Below are 23,654 nucleotides of genomic sequence, written 5' to 3'. Positions count from 1 at the left end.
AAGAGGTAGCACCGGCCTCTGAACTGGAATTATAATGACATTATTTCTTGTAACAGAGGAAATGGGGATAGATATAATGAGCTCTGGTCAACATCTGCTGCTTGCTGTGATCGTTTGTGAGATGAAGTTAATTGGGTTTGTGATTCACTGGGTTCCTCTTTGTGCGGCTTGCGTCACTGACTGTAATGTTTGACTGCTAATCTCTTCTGGTATTCAAATGAACCGTCTTTAAGATTCTTCCCAGCATCCATGCTCCACTGAAATTACTTTTGAAACTGTTTACCTGCCTAAAAATAGCCAGAGATACACATTAGTAACAAACGAACAAAGGCCCCTCGAAACGTTAAAAACTACAATGACACTAATTAGGAGCATGAGTGAAAAGCATCTTCAGTCGGAGACGATGAGATGGACATAAGATTAGATAACTACGTTACACGACCGTGGCATCGTGGGGGAAGTTCCATACAGTAGCAACACCGCAATACTAAAACACTATACACGACAAATAACAGTTGTTTATTGAAAAAGTAAGCAAAATGGAGTAATTGCATGTACAAGTAGACCTCTCACAATTAGGTTGGAGCCACAGTTCACCCCTACCACCTATCTACTTTCTACACATGTATACTATCCACTCTTCAACATCACACCCACCGCGCTCTGTATTTAAGAATTTAAGATGCATCTTGATAATGCAGTGTGGATTTCTTTCTTTTTTTAAAGGATCAGCATGTGAAGTGCTTTCAAATAGAAGTATATTATTCCCATAGTAAAATGTCCTTTTATATTTTATGATTTGTGCAGAAGAAGCTGCAGTAGATCATTGTGGTTTGAGGCTTCGAGGCCCAAATCAGCCAAACCAATCAGTTGTGACAATGAGTGGTGCTGCAGTAGCTGCGTGCTGTGCGTGTGTGACGGTGGCTTTGTCCCTCTGCAGACGTGCTCCGCGGTGGAGTGCTGGCAGCTGCAGTGTCACGTCGGGCTGCTGGAGAGAGGCGCCAACGCTATCCTGACTTTGCGCTCCAGACTGTGGGCCGAGACCTTCATTGAGGTGAGTCTGCAGCGCAGCTCTGCTCATTTGTTCACATGTAACGTCTCGGTATGGGAACTTGGAGTCAAGAGGGAAACACAGACCAGTCTGTGGTCCTATACTGCCCTCTGTCGGCCAGGTCATCAAACTACAACTACAGATGTGTGATTCTCCATGCTGATTCTATACTGTATTTACGACACTATTCATAGTATCCTACCTATAGCTAAGCAATTATAATAGCAGCAAACAACACCATATCTAGTTAACAGTAGACAGGATGATGCTGTTTGATGTCTTTTGTAGAACTGATCAATTCTTCACGTTTGTGGAGAATCTGTGAATATCTGTGAGGGATTGTTTGGCTTGATGTGGGTAAACTCTTAAAGGGACAGTTCACCCCAAAATCAAAACTACACATTTTTCCTCTTACCTATTGAGATTAATACACAGACCTTGTTGTGAGTAGTTTCATGTCGGAACTTTTTTTTCTTTCAACCATCGTTGCTACACAGCTGCTCTCAACAAGGTCCGTTTGTTATTGTGAGTATATTTTTGTGCTTTGGGCACCACAAGCCCAGTGCCATCTAGTCCCATTAGATTGGAGAGAAGGCAGACATCTCTACGGCCGATATCTCCAAAATTAGGTAACTCACACTAAAACAATCTAGATTGATGAATAGCACTGCAGTCAGAGGAAAAATATGCATTTTTGTTATTTTGGAGTGAACTGTCCCTATAAAATACTGGCAGCCTTCAAGCCCTTATGAACATGTCTGTTTGCGTGTCCACAGAGGGCCTATAAGCAGTATGTTCTGGAGTGCTCTGTCCAGTACAAGGTGGACAGGATGCCTTATTCAATTCTTCCCAAGTTCAAGCCATCAGGATCCAAAAAGGTAACTTCCTCTGGTTTATTTTTATCTTTACATGGAAATGTCAGTGAAAGGTGGTAAAAATGTGCGGAGGCTCATCTGGCCGCTGTGGTTTCCTTGTGGTTCAGGTGGTGACGGCTGTGATGTGGAACAAGCCGGACAGTCCGTTCCCCGTTCCAGTGTGGATCATCATCCTGGCTGTTCTAGCTGGGTTGTTATTACTCGCCCTGCTCATATATCTGCTCTACAAGGTAACGCGCTGATAAAGATATGTTTCTGACTGGTTGGGATTTGTTAAAATCAGGACACCTCAGGTACAGTTTAAAAGGTGTTACTACAGGGACCAAATGACATAGGTCTACAGGTCTACAGAGCACCATTTCAAAAGACACAAAACCACCACAAAGAGACGCAAAAACACGACAAAGACATGCAAAACCACCACAAAAAGATACAAAACCACTACAGAGACATGCAAACCCCAACTAAAAAGAAACACGCAACGACTGCAGATGACAAATAGAATGACCACAGAGACACAAAAACGAAATTAAGAGTCACCAAACGACCACAAGAGACACAACACAACTACAAAAAGACAAAATGACTGCAAAGAGACACAAAACACAAAGAGATGCAAAACCCCCACAAAATGACAAATACTGGATACAGTATTTACAAAGAGAAATACTAATCACAAATGCTTATTCTATGAAGTACAGTTTTTGCAAAACAGTAAACTGTACAACTTGTTACGTAAACAAGAGTGTAAAAGTTGTGAATAGTGAATAGAGGAATAGTCATTTCTACAGATAGCCTTCCACTCACAGTCCAGTCCTCTCTCCACGTTTCCCTCCAGATGGGATTCTTCAAAAGGTCAGACCCGTACGGCACCACCATGGAGAAGGCCCAACTCAAACCCCAGGCGTCCTCTGAAGCCTAGATCTGAGCCGGAGCCTCCCCCGCAGCTGCTCCAAAGAACTGGAATCATCGTCTCTTTTCCCAAACAAATAAGGAAACGTGCTAATGGCTAAAAAAGCCGGCAACCCATTTATGACGGGACAGCTACGGGTGCTGTATCACTGGACCTGTACTAAAATGCCTAAGCAGGAAAGACCACAAGGGTCGTGCGGTTGAATATGCACTGCTGTTTCGGACATGACGGCGACGAGGGTTCGCCCCTCAAGAAGCTCTTCTCTGCGGGAAAAATGCTGCGATTGGAATTTACTCCTCGCATCGCGTTGACCCTGAGAGGATTAGAACTTCACAGCTCATATCAGTACAGGAAAAGAAATGCACCTCCAGCAAAAAGGCACTAACGCTACAGTATTTCTCCATTCCTAAAAGGTGCGTTCAAGCCATGTTTGCAATCCCAGCGTTCGGTATGCCTTTGTGTGATTTATACACCACTCTATTTATGGCAGTGTTTTTCCTATTGGTTGTTGAATGTTGTGCTGTAACGGTCTGCAGGACAATCCTGACGAAACTGCAACGCTTAACTTGAACTCTTCCTCTCCCACATTGGGAGGTATTTTGTGTATGTCGTGTTGTATGTAACGTGTTCATTGCGTTGTGATCCATTGGTGTTGTGGCTCAGAATCAAAGCATCATTTTGTATACCCACCAACAACGTTTCTATGTGCTACTTGTGAAGGTTTTGGAGATGAAAAGTGCAATAACCACAGATCATAGTCATTGTAGTCTGGAACAAACTCCCCTGATGTTCTTTTTATCTCAGGTTTTGAGATGACAGATAATGTTTTTTGCATTTTATATTTAACTGTGTTTATCAGTTCTCTATCGTTGGTAATCTGCATTACTCTCCTCTCCTGCATGTCCTCCCTCTGTGGTGCTATATGTTACTACCAGTATACATAACTTGTCTTCTGATGTCTTTAAGTGCTATCACAAAAGTTAGTATTTTACAGTCTTTCCACAATTGTTAACACACGTTTTCTGAGTCTTTGGCCCATTTAGACAAAACTCAGCAAATCTCGGTATTCCTGACTAAATACAAAGAGACACAAAACATCTACAAAGAGACACAACATGACCACAAAGAGACACAAAACATCTACAAAGAGACACAACATGACCACAAAGAGACATAAAACATCTACAAAGAGACACAACATGACCACAAAGAGACACAACATGACCACAAAGAGACATAAAACATCTACAAAGAGACACAACATGACCACAAAGAGACATAAAACATCTACAAAGAGACACAACATGACCACAAAGAGACACAAAACATCTACAAAGAGACACAACATGACCACAAAGAGACATAAAACATCTACAAAGAGACACAACATGACCACAAAGAGACACAAAACATCTACAAAGAGACACAACATGACCACAAAGAGACACAAAACATCTACAAAGAGACACAACATGACCACAAAGAGACATAAAACATCTACAAAGAGACACAACATGACCACAAAGAGACATAAAACATCTACAAAGAGACACAACATGACCACAAAGAGACACAAAACATCTACAAAGAGACACAACATGACCACAAAGAGACATAAAACATCTACAAAGAGACACAACATGACCACAAAGAGACACAAAACATCTACAAAGAGACACAACATGACCACAAAGAGACACAACATGACCACAAAGAGACACAACATGACCACAAAGAGACATAAAACATCTACAAAGAGACACAACATGACCACAAAGAGACACAAAACATCTACAAAGAGACACAACATGACCACAAAGAGACACAAAACATCTACAAAGAGACACAACATGACCACAAAGAGACTCAAAACAATAACCAACAAGGCTAAACAATGATTCAAATCTCTGTGTCTTAGTGGGGCCTTTTGCATGTCTGTGTCCAGGGGCACTAAAGGCAGTTGGTGATGCATGGTATGTGAATATAACACACTTTCTTTGTGGTTTTCTCCGGAAAGAAAACAGGAAGCAGAGTTCTCATACATGCTGATACTAATATTTAGCGTGGGGTGGGTTTCTGTGCTCTTGTGCTGCCTGTAATCTTTCTTTCACGGACATACTGACCTGCTGAGAGCGCAGAGGAAACGTGAAATGCTCGGCTTCTAATGTTTTTAAAGATGTCAGTAAAACAATTCATATGGACGAGGGCTCTATTACAAAAATTACTAATAAGGGAAGTTATTAATATTAGAAATGTTTACTAGTATAATAATTCATACACACATTAAAATAATAAAGTGCAGACTACACAATAGCCTGCATTAATATCTGAATTTATAGTAATGTGAAGACAAAAAACACATTTCATATGAGAGAAGTGAGGACGCAGTGAGTTCTGTAGATTGATATTTGGAGGACTTGACCTCAGGCCGTTTGAACAACATTAGATCACAGAGCTGAGATGTCACTGTGGACCGTGAACTGAAATGTGTCTCCAAAGGGAGAGTTGGTGTCAAACTGTTCAAATACATTCTGAATTCTTCCAGCTGTTCTAACTCACCGCTGAACTCAAGACAAATATTACAGATCAGAACCAAACTGTGATGTAACCACAGTGGTTATTGTGTTAAATACAATCCATTTAAAAAAGGATTCATCAGAATTAAAGTAAATCTCTGTGAAAATCATCTCAGTTCTCTTGAACACAAAACCTCCAGACATCATTTGGTTCACATCAATGGACAGAAAGTATGTGACAGCATTCACAGCGTCCTCATGAGGAGCAGAATGAATCCACATCTCTGGTTACTAGTGAATCCTTCATCATCAATGAGTTGCTGCTCTTCAGCAGCATGTCAGTGTGTCTTGTGTAGGAGGGCAAAGCGTTCACCAGCTTCTTCATGTGTGAGTCCACAAACATGTGAGACTGGAGATGAATCCTCAGATGTTAAGTTCAACTGTTACTAGTTAGTTTGGAGACAACTTGTTGTATTTTTTTATTTCAACCACAAGATGGCGCCATGACATGTAAAGCAAACACAGCTGATAAGTTAATGCAGAAGAAGACACATGTGGAAACGTTGGGCTTTTATTCAGCACAATGTTGAAATAAATAGAGATTGATGAAGTGAACAAGTGTGTGTGTGTGTGTGTGTGTGCGCTGTCCTCCTTCAGCCAGAGAAGAGTTCCAGCAGCACAAGTTTGATGAGGTTGAGCTGTTTCTTTGTTTGAAATTCATAAGGCACAATATGCACACCTTGACTGTGGATTTTTCCACGTGAAACCTTTTGATCCGCTCACGTTGAGTATATGAGTTGCAGTGAGAGTGTGTCCAGATCCAACAGGAAGTGGTCTCGTACACATGAGATACTGTTTGGAGTCTGCAGTGAAATATATCATTTTGATGACGATTCATCATGTCAGAGCTCTCTGTACCAACGCTTACACTGGTAATAAAGTGTTTGGATTGAACGATTTCATCATTGAAATTAAATAGATACAGAATAGAACACAAAGAGCGTAAATATAATACATCTTTAAATACATTGAACAAGTTTCAAAATCTCCACAACTGGGACACTTTTATGAGTGCAAACAAGCCAAAGGTAAAAGAGAGGAACAGGATAAGTACAACGGGTCATCTAGCAGGAGATGAGCAGAGGGTTGACGCTGCTGGTTTTACACCCTGAAGATGAAAGCAGGGGTTTCTCTCTGCTCTCTCCTCCTTCATCATTCCCTCCGTTCCCGAGGAGATCCCTGAGGACAGCCGGACACAGAGGGCGTCAGCTACCTGCAAGACCTGAGACGGACCTGGGCGGGGAAATAGAAAAGTACCACAATTTTAGTAAGGCGCAACACTAAACTATGACTACATGGACAAGTGGAGGACGTAGAACACACCTACCGTCTCCACTCCTGCTGCACACATCCAGAGTGTCCATCACGATCTTCCCCAGGGCCCTGCGGGACACGTTCTACAGACAGGGTGAGAGGCGTTTCACTTTAGTTTTTATGTTTTATGTTTTCATTTTATCAATATTGTACAACATGAAAAACCAAAAAGTACTCATACTTTAATGACAGAAAAGCTTGTCTCCCAGAGTACCAGTCATACGTTTTAAACACGTGGTTAATGCCGTGAATTGAAACAAACCACTGCTTGGTTGCTTTGTTGCGTGATTTAGGTCATGAGTTAAAGTAAGTCAGCACTGACTTTTGGTTTCACACGGGACACGAACACAGGTGTCCCGGGTGAAAGTCCCGTGTTGCTCTCTGTGTACTCTGTTGCTTTTTGTACTACGTCACATGACTTCCTCTTTTGCTCCCGTAATATATATCCCATAATATCTACGACCGCTAGAGTTTGTCGTCTAACAACAGACGTAAATATGGGTCTTAATAAGCTACTTGCGCAGAGATTTTTTGGGGGAGGACGCTCTGTGAAAAACTCATACAAACAGTAAAAACACAAAAAACGACATAAAGTCCCAAATCCAGCCTATACAGCTTCATATCAACACACATAACACACTGTTTATTGTCAAGCTTAATACAGATCATTAGAGCCCCAAAGTGTTCAATATTAGATCAATAATAAAAATCAATAATCATATGAATAAATTGTGTAAAATTTATACATGGAGTCATTTTTTATTTTACAATAGAATTTATTACTAACAGTTTTAATTTAATAATTTTAGAGGGCGATGACAACATTATTGTCGTAAAAAGTCACATTATGAATTAAATGTCATTATGAAAAGTGACGTCATAGAATAAAAAATAAAAACAGACTTTTGAAAAATGGTGTTCATACTGAAAGAAGAAATTATATCCAATACAACTATTATTCCAAGTGTAATAATGAAATCACTTTTCATAATTCATTTTAAAAAAATGTTCACATTTTTTAAAGGTGTTAGTTCATATATATATATTTTACACACTTTATTCATACGTGTATATATTTCATAATGTCTTTTTTATTTATTTAATATTGAACACTTACTGGCATCTATCTCACACAGTTTCACTGTATCCACTCGGCTTAAACACACTAATCTTTGTTTTGGTGTGTATCCTTCATCCTTCCATCTCAGTAGCCCGCTGACGGCCAACTAGGATGGAATGACCACTAGATGGCAGTGAAGAGGTTTGTGTGTGTGTGTGTGTGTGTGTGTGTGTCGTGTTAACCTTGTTGCGTAGCTGCAGCAGCAGTGTGAGGGCATCCGCGAGTTTGTCCTCCAGCATCGACAGACGCGTCTTCGTCTTGTCCTCCTCTTCCTCGGGCCTCTGGGAAACAGTGAGGAGGAACACATGAATGCAAACAAGCTCCTAAACCGTGTCCACAGTATCAGTCAGAGGAGTAACACGTTTCTAAAACGCCCAGCAAAGTTACCTTCCTGCACACTTTCACACACGGGGAGAAAGCTTTCATTCAGAAACAAGCAGCCTGACATGAACTCATAATCTATCCTTGGAATACAAGGGGATGGGAGTTTCAGCTCAACCAGCATTTCTCTATCTGGATGCAGAATCACGATGATGGTGGGTTGATTAAACCTTTGAGGTTGAAGGCAAAGAGACAGACTCAAGGTATTAGCCAGGGCATCTTCTGCATCTTCTCTGTGACTCCTGGAGGTCATCCAGCTTAATGAAGCTGCTTTATTAATGATGTGACAAGCATTGCTCTGTTCATCCTTCAGTGATTCAGTATTGCTTTTTGTCTTTCCTTACATTTGTCCAATACCCAGACTTGACCACAGTTTAAAAGGAAACTTCTGCATTTTTCAACATGGAGCATATTTTCCCATAGACTCTCCTCTAAGTGACTAATGGCGACAACAGTCTTTTTTTAATTGGCCGTATTGAGGAAGAACGCAAAACAGGCTGCAAATGTAATCGCTCGGTACAACTCCTCACCATCAACGCTGGTCCACTAAAAGTGCTCCTTTCTGCCACTGACAGACTCAGAGTGTTATTATAAGAGTCTGGCTACATTATGGAAAGAGCCCTACAGAGAAATAAAACACCTTTCTTTACCTTTCACTTCGGTCCGGTCCGTTTGTTATTGTGTTCAACCAAGTTCATGATCGTGGAGAAGTCTCGTTCTGAAATCGAAGTGAACGGAATATTCAGCCATGACGTTGAAACTCTTTTAGATAACACTGAGCTACGTTCTCTGTTCTCCAACACATCGGCGTTCCTCTCTCTCTCACGAGACTTCTCCATGAACCAGATTTGGTTAAACACATTAACAAGCAGGACTGCTTGGAATTTCTTTCCATAATGTTGTCTGACACTTTTAATAACAATCTGAGCCTGTCGGTGGCAGAAACAACGCTTTTAGTGACCGTACGTTGATGTTGAAGGTTTTTACCTAATCTCATATTAAGACTCCAGAGCTTTACAACTGTTTGCGACTCGGTCTGCACTCCAGGTTGCTCTCTCCCACCTTTTCTTTTTCCGAGCGTGTGCTCCCCTCTGGCTGCTCTTGGTTTTCTCCCGTCCAGCTGCAGCGCCCCCTGCTGATGTGGTTTCTATCATGCAGGCAACTCTGAGAGACAACTTGATGGACCGCGTGGTTCTGACATCTGGAGGAATAAGCAAAAACTAAGTGACATTTGGAATTGGAGGAGCGTGTCCACAGTGGCAGCAGCGTGTCAGGTGTTGGCTAACCCTTTGCCCCAGCCGTGCGGTCGGTGCTTCTTCACCTCCGACGGGCGGCACTGTCCTTCCTCCCTCGTCCCTCTGTCCTCCTCCTCTTCATCGGAGGCAGCTCTCCCCTCCACCGCTCTCTGCAGACACTCTGCAGAAGCAGTTACTTTACCATTTCTATTTAATGTTCTGTTGCAAAGCTTTGGTTAATGAAGAAATCTTCTGTGTGGCCTGTTGACCTTATTTTTTTACACTTATTTTACTCAAATTTGTTACTCGTGTGCTTTTGCTGCTATGACAAGTCCAAAACGTCCGCTGTGGGAAAAAGGTCTAATGCAAAGCCTTAAATAAATCAACAGCAACGGTTCTAAAAATCTTGTTCGCCAACGGATGGGACATCAGAGGTCATTTACCTGTCTTGCTGCAGGCGTCTCCTGCTCCGATTGGGTACATTTCCTGATGGTCGGGGTCGGGGATGCAGGTGCAGCGGGATCTGAGGGTGGCAACCAAAAGAGAGAACATAACTCCTTTGTGCTTTGGCATGTGTATTTAGTTGTTAACCTGGTGTGTGTGTGGTGTTTGTTGAAAGTTAACCCCATCTGCTTTTCACCCAACACTCCCTCTCAGTGTGACTTGTGTGTAACTTAAGCTGTTGGCTTTAGCGCAGGGAATTTGAAATCAGTAGAGCGCAGAGGCAAATGATGTGTAAATAGATGCACACACATGCCCGTGCACACACACACACACACACACACAAACACACACACAGTGTTAGTACCTGTACTGGTGTAGCTCAGCCTCCAGTCGGGTGACCATGGCCTGGAGCTGCGGCACAGACTGAGCCTGCTCCTGGATCGTCCGAACCCTCTGAAGCCCCAAGCTCAGAGCCTCCCTGGCCTCCTCCGCCCGCCTCCTGATGGAGAGATCATCCCACATAGTCAAAGCCTTTCCTCTAACCTCCATCCACTCAAAACATCATCCAGTTAACTTCACGTTAAAGACCAAAACCTGATGTGAGCGTTCTCCTTCCTCAGCGCCGACTCCGCCCCATGAAACTTGCGCACCTCCTGGTACGCCCAGCGCAGCTCCTCCTCCAGGCGCTCGTTGAACTTCATGGCCTCCCCCAACTGCCCGTCGCGCGAGGCTCGGATCAGCTTCAGCTCCCTCTCGAGGGGGTCCCGGATGTCCCGTCTCCTCGCCGCCCTCCTCGCCGCGTCCCCTCCGGCGCCACTGCAGTATCCTTTAATCCTGCGCGTCGGCACCAGTTTCCCCTGGTCGAGGGTGATGGAGGTTGTCGGGGTTGAAGCTGCGGTTTTAAAGCTGGTGGGGGAAGGGAGTGTGTGGCTCCCCTCCCGCCGGAGGGCCACCTCCAGGGCCAGGCAGCGAGCGTCGCTCCCCTGCAGCGCCGAGCGGAGGTCCTCCACCAGCTCCCTCAGAGCTGCTACCTCATCTGGAGGAGGAGAAGAAGAAGAAGAAGAAAAAGACAACAAAGAGGAAGAAGAAGAAAAAGATGAAAAAGACAACAATCATATCACTTTTCACACTTCCTCTGCTGCTTTGTTCAAGTACTGTACAACTGTAAGTTGTAGGTACTTTACCTGAGTATTTTTACTTTATTCAACTATATACTTTTAACACCCGAGGGAATATTAAATTAATCAATAATAACTGATATAATTCAAAAAATAATGTTTATCCAACCACTAAATCTGATTATATTGTATTTGTAGCTTTTGTTGTTCACTATTATTCGACCTGTTTGAGTATTTATTGTACTTGCTTTGTTTCTTTTGTTTTTTTGTCCTCTACTGTCTACTTTGCTGCTGAAATCCTGCAAATGTCCCCGCTGTGGGACTAATAAAGGATTATCTTACCTTAATAATCCAATACTGAAATATAATATGGAATACTTTAGTAAAACTATTTGTCTGCACTCACGTATGTACATACCTTTACTGAAGTGATGTGTTTGAATGCAGGACTTGTGGTCAGTGTGGTATTGCTACTTTTTCTTATGTAAAGGATCTGAATACATTCTCATTGCTATTTTTGGAGAATGTAAAACTATGGTGGAAATTAACTAAGTGCAAGGGCTCAAGTACTGTGCTTGGGTAATTCTGAGGCACTTGTACTTTACTTGGATATTTGCATTTTTATACTTCTACACCACATTTCAGAGGCAAGTATCACACTTTCTACTCTTATCTGCAGCTTGGTTACATCACAAGTTCACCACATCAAAAAATATAGAAGATTATAAAATCAAATGTTGTTCAAGCTCCCGACCTTTTGTTGGGCCTCTGACCCCCTCATGTAAAAGCAGGTGTTTCCCCTCCTCATGTTTCAGATGTCCTTGAGTTGTCAGCAGTTCTACCAAAAAGTGAATCCCCCTCTGAACCTCACAGATAGTTCCATTTCCTTTACTGATAAATAAGACTCAAAGACGTCAAACTCTCTAATATTTCACAACAAAAAGAATCGAGAGAAAAGCTTAAAATATGAATACAATGTTGTGTATCAGCACTTCTCTTCTTTCCTCTCTCAGTAAACATCTCCGGACCTCTCAGACTGATGCCTGAAGCCTTAGAGGACCACTGGACTAAACTTCCTAACTGTATATCAAGTAGCTAAAGCCAGCTCCACCTCGAGCAGTTAATGCAGTCAAAATGCTGCTCACACATTGACATCATATATAACAACATGTCAGTCCCAGCTGGGGACCCTTTTCACATTGTTATTGGGACATTTGCTTAAGAAAAGGGGAACTGCCTCCACTCACAGAACGAGAGAACAGATGGTGGAGGTGAAGAATATCACAGTAAACAAAGTGGGAAAGGTTACATGTTAAGATAAAAATAAGTTGAGGTAACTGGTGCTATTATAAATAATTAATAAATAAATGATGTGTGTGTTATATGTCATTTACCATTAACTGCAATAATCTTGAATATATGTGCAACAATTGAAGTTTAGGAACCCCTCAATATTCACTGGAGGCCTTTTAATGCAGTAACACGTGCAATATATCCAGGCTGGTGCGGTACCTGACTCGCGGTCCTCTGCGGTTCGACCTTTAGTCGATCGGTGAACGGGTCCGTTCTGATCCCTCGCCAGATCAAAACTCACACATTTCCTCCGCCTGACGCGCGGCCAGCGAAGCCGGATCTGTCTCTCCACCAGCTCCGTGTCCTCGGCGACGGGCAGGCGCCCGGCGCACTCCCCGGTGCCTCTGCCGCGCGCGCTGCGCACACGGAAATACCCACAGAGGCGCGAGTGGAAGTCTTTAAAGGAGAGCCGGCAGGGTAGTGCGGAGCACGCATCCCCAAACTCATCGTCTTCCTCGCCCTTTTCTCCATCTCCGGCTCTCCATTTCATCGTCCTGCTTTCTTTCTCCGCGGCGGCGAGTCCCAGCACGGCGCACAGCGCGGTGAAGTCCTCCGCCGACACCGCGTCGTCCCGGCTGGGATAGGCCAGGTGGTGGAAGACCTCCTGCAGGTATTGGTCCATCCCGGTGGCCAGGACGACGATCTCGTTATCCGCACCGGGATCGGGGCAGTGGTGATGTGCCAGCGCGCTCCGGAGCCACTCGCTTTTACGCGCTGCCCGCGGCGAGGGCTGCCCGCGCTGCGGGACCAATGTGATGTGCTCCATGACTGCACGTGAACCGATTCAAGTTTTGTCTCTGGATCTCACCGCATGGAAATAATCACGGGAAATAGCATCGGATATGATTTTAGTCCAGAATTAGGATTTGTTTTTAAAACAGCCCTGAAGTTGTTTGACGCTGCGCGTTTTCCTGGAAACTTCACCTTGGATTCCTTCCCGGCTCATCGAGTCAAGATCTAATCCCCTCGGGTGAGAAAAAAAAAAGTCCCACTGAACCGACTCCACCCTTTTGTGTGCACACTCTGACCGCGCATGTGTATGTGTGTGAGAGACTGTACCAGTAAGGTGCGTTTCGACGCTTACAGTATGCAAGAAAATGGGGGGGGGGGGGGGGCTCTCATATCAAGTATTGCCCAAAATACTTAGCAAGACGCATATAGCTCACAGTGTTCCTCCGCGGGGAGCACTGAGCGATGCGTCCTATATCTGATAAATGATCAGATGTATACATGCATGGCACGCAAGAGAGCGTTGGAGGTAAATGATATCATTTGCAGAGCCTTGAGGCATTTTGTGTCTCTTGTCATCCGCGGCGACAAAAACGATGGGTGAGTCACGGTGGGTTTCACTTTACACCTTTCACCAGAATGAATCAAAGTGGATCTTGACTCACAGCAACCACAATGTCTCCTGATACTCTTCACCTTCTGTTCTCACTAACTTCCACGCGGACCTTCACGTGGAAGTCAAAGATAGGTTTCCAGGGAAACAGAGCGGCAGGAAATACCTTTCCCCTCCCCTGACCGCCGCTTGTCTCCTCTCACCTGACAGCCATAACAAAGAGAGCGTTACACTTACCTGTAACGAGGCCATACCACACACATTACGCACCAATAACACTCCGCTGCTGCCACCTCGACCGCAGCATTTCACAGAATTCCAGCACATCAGAATTAGTGCCAAAAACCTATTTGGTACTAATTAAGGTATATGAAAATGTGACATAAAATACAATGATGTCAAATCGAAAAACATAAACAAAAAATTATATAAAAATAAAGTCATTTTAAAATGTTCACAATTAATAAAACAAGCACCATGAGCAAAAAAACGTAAAAGATGACAGTAGAAATTGACTAAAATGACTTTTTTAAAGAATATTTCAACAATGGAATATTTTAAAAAAATAGATCAAATCAAATGTAAAGTATACAGCATGCACTCGACACAATGAAATGGAATATATATAATAAAATGGATTCAATCAAAGGAAATTCAATCAATAAGACATTCAAATGTTTTGGCAAACATTCGTTTTAATGACTTTTTTGACAGACTATGTTATGACTTTTTTACCATATATGACCATTATTGTCATATTTCGACATACTGTACTATCACACATAATAGTGTATATTTTGATGAATTTTTTTGACAGCGAACAATGACTGTTTGTGAGCTTTTCCAGACATAACATGTTTGGCCATACTATACAATGATTTTTGTAACATACTATATTATGATTATTTTCAACATATACTTTGACATTTGTACCACTTTTTTAAACATACTATACTCTGACTTTTTCGACATACTTTAAAACTCTTGGACCCGAGCGAGCCCCATTTGGGGTTAAGAGCGAGATTTTTAACCGAAGAGAGAAGAAAGCAAAGTTCATAAAGAATTTTAAAAAAGAAATGACATTTTTTTTTTTATTTTATCGAAAAAAGTCTCCTTAATGTAATCACGTTAACCATTTTACACACTGCAAACACCATTATAAACTATTCTACTAACTAACTAAGAAGATTCGCCACAATATCATGCATTTTACGCCACAGCCGGCAAGACAGCAACTCAGAGAATGCTTCGTAAATCTCGGGCATAGCGTCTAACCCGGCATATCACACTGCTAACAACATTAGCATTACACACAGAGTTCAACGGTATCATCCAAATTACTCTCCGTCAAAGCGTTCAGGAGTTACAGCCAACAAGCCATAGAAAGCACAACTCCCACACTGCGAAAATATTATAACTGTATCATAACTTGAGTCGGTTTTGAGGGCCAAAACGGTGAAATCCGCAATTATTCCTTATTAGTAATGTGTTCGTCTGCTAAGTAGGTACGTCTGGAACTTAAAATGGCGTTTCTCCGTTCATCTGAGCCAAAATGGTGGTCAGAATGCCAGCGGCGAATCATACACGGGGCTTGGGGCTTGGGGGCTGACCGCTGCACAGTTTTGGAGTTTTATTGGCTGAAAATTCTGTCAATCACTTCATGAAACACACGAGTGTGTTCGCATTGAGCACCTGGTTGCAACGAGTGATCTCATGAAGAGATCCGCTCGGCAGAGCCTGAGCAAGGGCTCCAGACAAACAGACAGAGACATCCAGGAGAGATATGAGAGGTCAAAATGGGTCAAAATGATGCCAAACAGCTCTGTTAGGATAGATTGTCCAATATGAGTGATAAATAAAGTGAAATATATAATTATAAAGTATATAAAAGTACAATGGAACAGCTGCAAATTCTGGTTTGAAAATGAGAATTTGGCATGTTTTTTTTAGATAAACACCTCTAACTGGGGTTTGCTTCACTTTATTTACACCAAATCTTTTTGTGAGGCACCTGCACCCTTTGTGCTATGAATTGGGAATGTTTTTAGTCTAGCCAGGGCCTCATTTAATAAATTACAGTGCTTTTTCTTCAGACGAACCTGGGAATTTTCCCTGTTTGCTGTGTTCAGTCTTCAGCTACTATTAACCAGTAACATATACACAATATGTACTCATCTCATCAAATCTCACAATCCCTAGTGTTATTCAAGCGTCACCATTTTTAAAATAGACCTTGTAGTTACAGAATTGTAGTCTCTTTTGTATGGGTTACAATTTTCGAGAAGAGGCCTAAAAAAAGGCTTAGGGTCCAAGAGGTATGATTTCTTTATTACTTGTTTTCAACATACTATAATATAACTATTTTACATTTTTTTTGACATATTATAAGATTACTTTTTTCAACATACGATACTGTGACTTTTCATGACTTGTTTCAACATACTATATAATTACCTTTTTAACTATTTTCACCATACTATACCATGACATTTTAATGATCTTTTTCGACAAACTATTCTATGACTGTTTTGAACATACTTTACTAGGCTTTATTGTTTTACTGATGAGTCTCCCTCTGTTTTTTTAAGTTCTCCTCCTCTTTCTGGAGGACTTAGCTCAAAACAAATTACTGACAGACTATCATTTAATTATGAAAATCTTGTCATTTGATTTTTCCAGTGTCTAGCTGTATACAGACAGTAGTGTTGTTCAGGTCCACCTCTCGTAACCTTGATGTCCTCATCTCCATCCAGTCTGCTGCTGCTCCCCCAACACCTTGTGTCTTTTCTCTGAGAACGAACAAAAAAGACAAATGGGGCTCGAGTTCTGGACATCACAGATAATGATATCCACAGGAAGCCTAAATCACACTAGGACGACTGCAAGGGATGGATGTTCAGACCATATCCTATAATTTCATGAATTCAAGAAGTTCATAACAAAGCCAAAGGGGCCACTGAATTATAAATACTGTTTTTAATGTTCAACAACATTAAACACAACACAGCTGATAATGAGCACAACATATCCTTCCTCAGAGTTACAGCACAGAGAAGCTGTTGTCTCAGTTCGTTTGGTAACAATTGTGATTGTTCTGTTACAAGAAACGTTCAGAGACTATAGCTAAAGTTACCTTCGCTATCACCACGGACATAAAGTTATGTGTCTTTGCACGTCTTGATGTTTGATCCAGATAAAAGCAGGTGTAGACTATAAACTGGGCCGTACACCCCAACAGGTGATAAGCAGGGATAAGAGAAGTTAACTTAACGTTAGTTACGTGGAGAGGTGAGTGAATTACAGTGAAGCAATAATGTACCAGAGGCTGCGGGGCAGATGGGTGATAAATGGTCGTCAATGTCGTATATGACACCAAAGTACCCTAGTTACTATTATTATGGAAATTAGAATAACTTGAAGACTGAAAACTATTTAAAAAATGTATATTAAACTTCAAAAAGGGGTATAGTTTGTAGTGGAGCTTGGAGTGTCTATTTTCAACATTTTAAGAGGAGATACATTTTTAAATCTTGAGCTCCGTAGGGTTTAGTGAAGGCAAAATATTGTTTTTGATATACCTCCAGAAGTATAATCGCCATCAAACCTTTTTTAAACACTTTGTTACGTATTAACTTGAAAGTGTATTGAAGACATATTTTGCTTTACTGCACCAACTTTATTGTTTTTGTACAAAGTTTCATAATCAATCTGATGGCCTGAACTGTGCCGACATACCATCCTCTACCTTCTGTTTTGAAAAGGTGTCTGTGTCCAAATTTCCACCTATATGACATCTTTGTATTTAAAAGCTTCTAGACTCTAGTTATATAATAAATCATAATTTTAAAAATGAATAAAGCTGTCTACTGTCCATGGATGGAAATGTGGCTTGCAGACCAGAATCATGTCTTGAGTTGAAGACCATAAATTTTCAACTTTGCACATTACATTAATGTACTAACGATCTGGCTGCAGATGAGTCATCTGAGGTCACATGAGCCCAGAGAGAGAAACCTGAGATATTGTTTCGTCTTTGTTTTGGTTTCCAGCACTCATCTGAATATGGCTGAACCGCAGCGCTCGCGATGACTCATTGGGGGCTTTTCACCTTTGGAAAGGTGTGTGAGCGTACCGTTTATGTCTGTGCTACTTAAGGTCACTACCCAAAGACAAACAAATTGTCCTGAAGATATAAAAAAAAAAGAGAGATACTGTGTCGCCTGTGGTCTGTTTCACAGACATGAGGCAGGCAGAGCTTCGTTCAGGTCCTCTGGCTGGTGTCTCGGAAACTATGTTCTTCCTTCCCGGAAGGAAATGTGTGAACACCGTCAAGGTGTGCACGACAGCCACAGGTATTACCGTCATTAAATGCATGTACTGGAAGAAAAAAGCTTCTCCTCAGGTGGTGCTCATCATGCAGCAAATGTTGGGTATTTCTTACAGAAATCATGTACAGTTTTGGAAAATCAAATTACTATTTTTGAACGAATGTATATAGATTTGAGCCAAAAGGTTGTCAAGTTACAATATGTGAGACCCTCCCTCTGTCCTGACTGCTATTTAGTAAAGCTCTTGTTTCTCCATCAAGATGCGTCCAGTAAGAGCACAGGGTTACATAAGTCACATAATAGGTGTTTCATTCCTGCTGTCATGCTGCCTCCCTCTGAGAGTTCAGTCCTCCAGCTGCCGCCTGCTCCGGGTAAAAGGACCTGATCTGAAAATGAAAGGGAAGCTGTAAATAAAGAGGGGGGGATAGGGACTGGAGCTGTGTGTGTGTGTGTGTGTGTGTGTGTGTGCGCGTGCGTGTGTGGCCAAGTGTGTCCTGTTGTTCACCCCCATGAGAGGAGGAGTGAGGCGGTATCAGTATTGATAGGAGTTGGGTTAAGGCTTTGTGTTGGCTGCCATATGCTCCTCTTGAGGGTCAACAAAAAGACAAATACAGCCACACACTCCCAACACACACACACGCACACACACACACACACACACACAGCACCTCTTTGAAGTGGTGACGCTGACCGATTTGCCGTGTCAGTTCACAGAGGGTTCGTCCCGGTTTAACCCCCTCAGGGATGTGAAGGTCTCTAAACGTGAGGCCACACACGTTGACCTATTCGCCAGCTTTTGGTTTGCGCTCTTACTTTCTTAATTGATCTGCGACCATTTCCTGTCAAAGCCTTTCAGGGCTGAGCCACATATCAGGAACAGGATGATGGTTGCATAGTATCACATGTGGCTCCAATGTAAAGACAAAGCGCTACAGGTGGTGTACACCGTACAAAGTATCCGTCTGCCTTGTCTCACTGGCAACGCTTTCCATACAATACGGGACGATGTTGTGGTCAAATGAAAGCAGATTCAAACTGTTGATTAATGTAGCAAATGTATCAGAAGTGACAGAAATAGTCAAATCATGCAGAAAACACGTCAAAAGGAAAATGAGTCACTGCGAACAAGAGGAGAGTTTAGTTTTGCTGTGCGTTTAACTTTCTATTTCCAGTTTTGGGGATTTTCACACTTTCAGAACAGTTGACCAAAGATAGAAAGAGAAAAGTACAGGAGAAAAGAATAAAAAAGTACTTCTCGCCATTAGATAAATGAATTGGGGGAACAACATACAATATTGTCCTCTGCATTGTAAGAAAAACTAACTTGAACCTGCAATTTACGGGCGGCAGAAACACGCAGATTATCATTTTCAACATCTAGCAGGTACAGAACAACATTAGCATTCATTTTTATGTCCACCAGACAAATTAACATCCAATATTCACAATTCTTCTAGCTCTGTTTTTGGTTTCCACCAGGTAAAATGCTCCTTGGTCTGAGCAGGTATAGTTTACTGTTTCTCACAGCTTTTTCCACTTCAAACAGCTGGCTGCTGCGGCCGAAAACATCACAAATGAGCCCAGAGATGGAAAAAAGTAAGTGGCGGGCCGTAAAACCCGAACAATGAGTCAAAAGACGGTAATACACTCGGTAGAGCTGAGGGGAAAACTGCAGAGTTGGTTGCTAAATTGCTAAGTTCCTCACTATCAGCAACCCCTTTCACATACAAGTATGATCCATTGTTTAAGTAGCAGTATATCAAATGCAAAGTGGTACTTAAGTAGGCCTATGCGTATGTGTATGTGTATTATGGGTTTGAAAGTTTAAGACTAAGTATACAACCAATGATGCTATACATCTTCACTGTAGGGTTACCTTATACTTAAATCATAAGTCAACAGCCATTTTTCGGAGCCACTCCCCGTTTGTGAACGTGAAATCCAACTTTATTTTGAGATAGGACCAACAATCTTTTGTCAGCAGCGCATAAGCTTGGAGTGCTCTGGTGATCTCATCACTTTGTGTGCTCAAGTGTGACTATCTATAGAGTATGTGGAGTGGGACAATATCTGACCTAAATCTCTGACAAAACTCAGAGATGTCATGGAGAGAGGGCGGTGGGGTTGTTATACATTTTAGTTTAAATGTGGGTTCCTGCCCCACAGTGAATTCTAAAGACTGTGGAGCAGGTTTGAGTTTAAAGAAAATGACAACCAAGAGACCACCTTGTGATGGAATCCCACCAGCCGCAATGCCATATCGGGCCAAGGGCCCTACTTCCAGCTCCCTTGCTCAAACCACACTCACCTTCAACCTCAGCTTTAATTTGTATCTCAACTTCAATGTTCCGTGGCGCCAAATCAGGGGTGTAAAGTGTGTGTGCGTGTGTGGGGGGGATTTTGCATAGTTTCGACAAGTCTTCAGACCGACATAAACAAGTATTCAGACCGACATAAACACCTAGCAAAGTACTCAAAACCACCTTCAAGGTAGCTCCCACAACAGTGTCTCCAGGACCACCAACGCTTGCTAGCTAATTTGGGTTTAATTGCACATGTAGGATTATTATTTGGTTAAATTTCTCCGTTTTTACCAATCCCATTATCGGCAGGCAAAAAACAACTTCTACCAAACCCACTGTAGACTATCTATCCAGCATCCAATGAAACAACTTTCACTAGCGGGTTAATAAAGAGCTAGCAAAGAAAGAGCTAGCAAAGAAAGAGCTAGCAAGCTAAACCCAGGCATTTTGTTAAAGAGCTAAAAGGAAACCGAACACTTGTCTTTCATCTGCTCATTCACTGGAAATATAATTAGAATAGGAAGATAATGATGCTCTGTCTGCTACGTGCAAAAAGACAACTGTTAGCTTACATGTTAGCTAACTTTAAAGGTGATAATATGGTAGGGCTTCAATTTAATCCTTTTTTTTCCTGGAAAGAGGCAAATGGTAGGAAATTGTAACAAATTGTATTTGTTCAATTGCTTTTTGATTTAGTCTTGCTTCTTTACAATGTTTTTAACATGATGAAGGCCTAGCGACAGTAACTGTAGCCTTGATTTGACAACTGTCACTCTGGACAGTTGTCAAAGATGACAAGGAGAAAACAAAGGACATTACAGCAGACAAATAGTAAAAGGCTGACAAAGTCCATCAGTCCAGCACTAAACCGTCCAGATGGTCAGACGTCCTTGAGTGGCCTCCCATTCGCACTTTGTAGTAGATCATAAACTTGCACATTGTTCAGCCACATCTGCCAACCTTTAAAGATCAATCCACGTTCTCCTCGTGGGTTTCTGCAAATGTTATGAAGTTGTGTGTGAAACTAAACACTCCATCACCCATGGAACGGTCCCTCTCCCCAAATACCCCCAAATCATTCTCAATCACGACATCTGTGATCGATGAGGAGTGTGTCAACAAGAAGCTTGACGTGAGAAATTAGGTTTTCGACAAGAAGCCGGCTCGGATTTCTCTTTCAATGTGATTTGTTATCTCTGTGTGTGTGTGTGTGTGTGTGTGTGTGTGTGTGTGTGTGTGTGTGTGTGTGTGTGTGTGTGTGTGTGTGTCACATTGTAAACAGCACTCCGCCGTGTGACAATGTCAACATTTCCTCATTCCTGAGATATCCAAGGATCACCGGTCCGCCTTTGAGCTGTCCCACCTGTGTACAAGGTCGCGGCTAAGATGCATGCATCCGCATTCACATTCATCCACCCTAACACACACACACAATTTGCCAACTGCATTCCTGAGAGCCAGTGAAGAGCACTGGATGAGGTTAAAAGGAGAGCAGATGAGGCGTGTGGCTACAGGTAGAGGCTCTAAACAGCTACATTCACACAGTGTCTGGGTGTGACTGCACACACACCGACACATCCTACCGTGTCCTGTACAGCTGAAAGAGGCCGCTAGTCATTTGCAAACACGTGCAAAGCTTAGTTGCTCAGAATGTTGGCCGTGAATGAATGAATGTTCCTTGCCGTTTGCACATCCACAATACTCGTCAATAACCTCCGTCTCACACGTGCACACACACCGACACAGATGCAACACATTTACACTTCCCCTTAAACTAAATTCAAGAAAAATGACTCAACCATGAAAATGTAATGACAAACTCAACAGACACAGTAACTAATCATAAGATAAAAACCAGCAGAGCTGAGCAATGAACAGAGGCCCAAACCAGAGCCAAAGCAGGGACTTGAGCACTGGAGCAATGTGTTCAGCATTGCGTGAACGCGTGAGGAACTGCAATGAGAATGTTACGGGAACATTAAACAGATTCATCTACGTGGGCCCAATCGTGGCTCTCTGCTCCCAAACAGTAAACACTGCAGACGGAAAAAAAATCCCCCAAACTTCCTGTGGACTTGTTTATGTATTCCGGCTACACACACACACACACACACACAAATGCACACTCCAGTGTGTGGAGCAGTTTGCCTTCAGCGTTATTTGCAACAAGTTTGAGCAGATTTAACGTGGCCGGACGTCCGTGGTTGTTCATCTCATTGTTTTACCAGCTGTTTGGCTCTGGAGTGACAGAGTCATGACGAGCGCGGAAGCCAGGACGAGTTTACCTGCACAGATCAAGAAGAAGTATTCAAGATTGTATGTACTAGCAAAACGGCGGTGTCCTTCCCATCTTTCAGAATGTTTAAATCCAAACTCTTACTAATAGAAAAAGCAGATGACTGACAACCAAAGAGTCCAAAGAGGGGGAACCTGGGCGGAAACAGACGGGATCTTTAGTCTGAAGTGGATCTTTGTTACAGAAGAAACAGGAGACAATTCTTCAGGGAGGACCTGTCCCCCTGAATGCATCACTTGGTGAAGAGATTTGTATCACTATACTGCCACCGCCTGACTGAGAGTTGTTACTGCCCTTGTGGAGGTTGCAGATAGTTGCATGTCATGTTGCCTTCATTTCCTTCATTTGGGCCTTTAACCTGTCTACTTTATGCACAGTAGGCTACCACCCAACACAGTTGGTGTTTTCTCTGCCAGTTTAAACTGATAAACTAATAATCTGTCTGTATCTTCATGCATGCTTTCTGGATTAGATGTCACAGTTAGAAAACAGGCTGATAGTGTCAGTATGATAGTGTAGAGGGAGATTTTGTAATCTTGAACTTCACTCATTGTATTAATCCGGCGGCTGTATTTTTTCACTCTGCTAATACAGATTCCTATGCATAAATGATCAAACAGTAGTTAGACTAAGCATTTGGACCAGCTGTATAATTTAAAAAGAAAATTCTCTCTGGACCATTTATCAAAATTATTTTTTCATTGGTTGAATTCGGGCCCTATTGGCTGAGGTCTGGCTTCCTGCACACACTGTATTCTACATTATTACACATAAAGCACATTTATGGTACTTTAAGGGTACTTGATTGTCTATATAACTTTCATATTTCAATTTATTGTGTATGTTTCCTACCTACTCTCCTTTAGTTTTAATTTATTTTTTATTAATTGTGTAGCTCTCCTTATGTTTTATTTCTTTTTCCCTTTTTTGTATCTTTGCCTGGTCTGTCCCTTGTGGTACTTTTTTCCCATTAACAAATCATATCTCATCTAATCTTATCTCTAG

The 23,654-nt window shown here is 42.2% G+C and overlaps 2 protein-coding genes across 2 annotated transcripts in view; one reads left to right on the top strand and one right to left on the bottom strand.

Annotated features, from left to right (window-relative positions):
* Window positions 1-2,892, top strand: part of LOC306694049 (integrin alpha-5-like) — a gene marked incomplete at its 5' end in the record, with an annotated part of 46,197 nt that extends 43,305 nt beyond the window's left edge. Inside the window, 4 exons of the mRNA XM_079156755.1 lie at window positions 941-1,054; window positions 1,828-1,929; window positions 2,034-2,156; window positions 2,765-2,892. Coding sequence (XP_079012881.1) covers window positions 941-1,054; window positions 1,828-1,929; window positions 2,034-2,156; window positions 2,765-2,848 — 423 coding nt within the window. The 3' untranslated portion in view covers window positions 2,849-2,892. The remainder of the gene's footprint in view (window positions 1-940; window positions 1,055-1,827; window positions 1,930-2,033; window positions 2,157-2,764) is intronic.
* A 3,519-nt stretch (window positions 2,893-6,411) lies between these two features.
* LOC306694044 (EF-hand and coiled-coil domain-containing protein 1) lies at window positions 6,412-13,303 on the bottom strand. Its single transcript, XM_079156747.1, is given in 10 exon segments — window positions 6,412-6,598; window positions 6,601-6,648; window positions 6,743-6,812; window positions 8,032-8,130; window positions 9,293-9,431; window positions 9,517-9,646; window positions 9,909-9,988; window positions 10,274-10,408; window positions 10,504-10,945; window positions 12,540-13,303. Coding segments are annotated over 10 exon segments (1,869 nt in total). The 5' UTR covers window positions 13,147-13,303; the 3' UTR covers window positions 6,412-6,479.
* Window positions 13,304-23,654: the final 10,351 nt, after the last annotated feature.

Source organism: Pholis gunnellus, assembly GCF_910591455.1.
Source record: "Pholis gunnellus genome assembly, chromosome: 3".
Classification (NCBI taxonomy): Eukaryota; Metazoa; Chordata; class Actinopteri; order Perciformes; family Pholidae; genus Pholis; species Pholis gunnellus.
The sequence above is the reverse complement of the archived record's forward strand: the minus strand, read 5'-3'. Positions and strand labels throughout refer to the sequence as shown.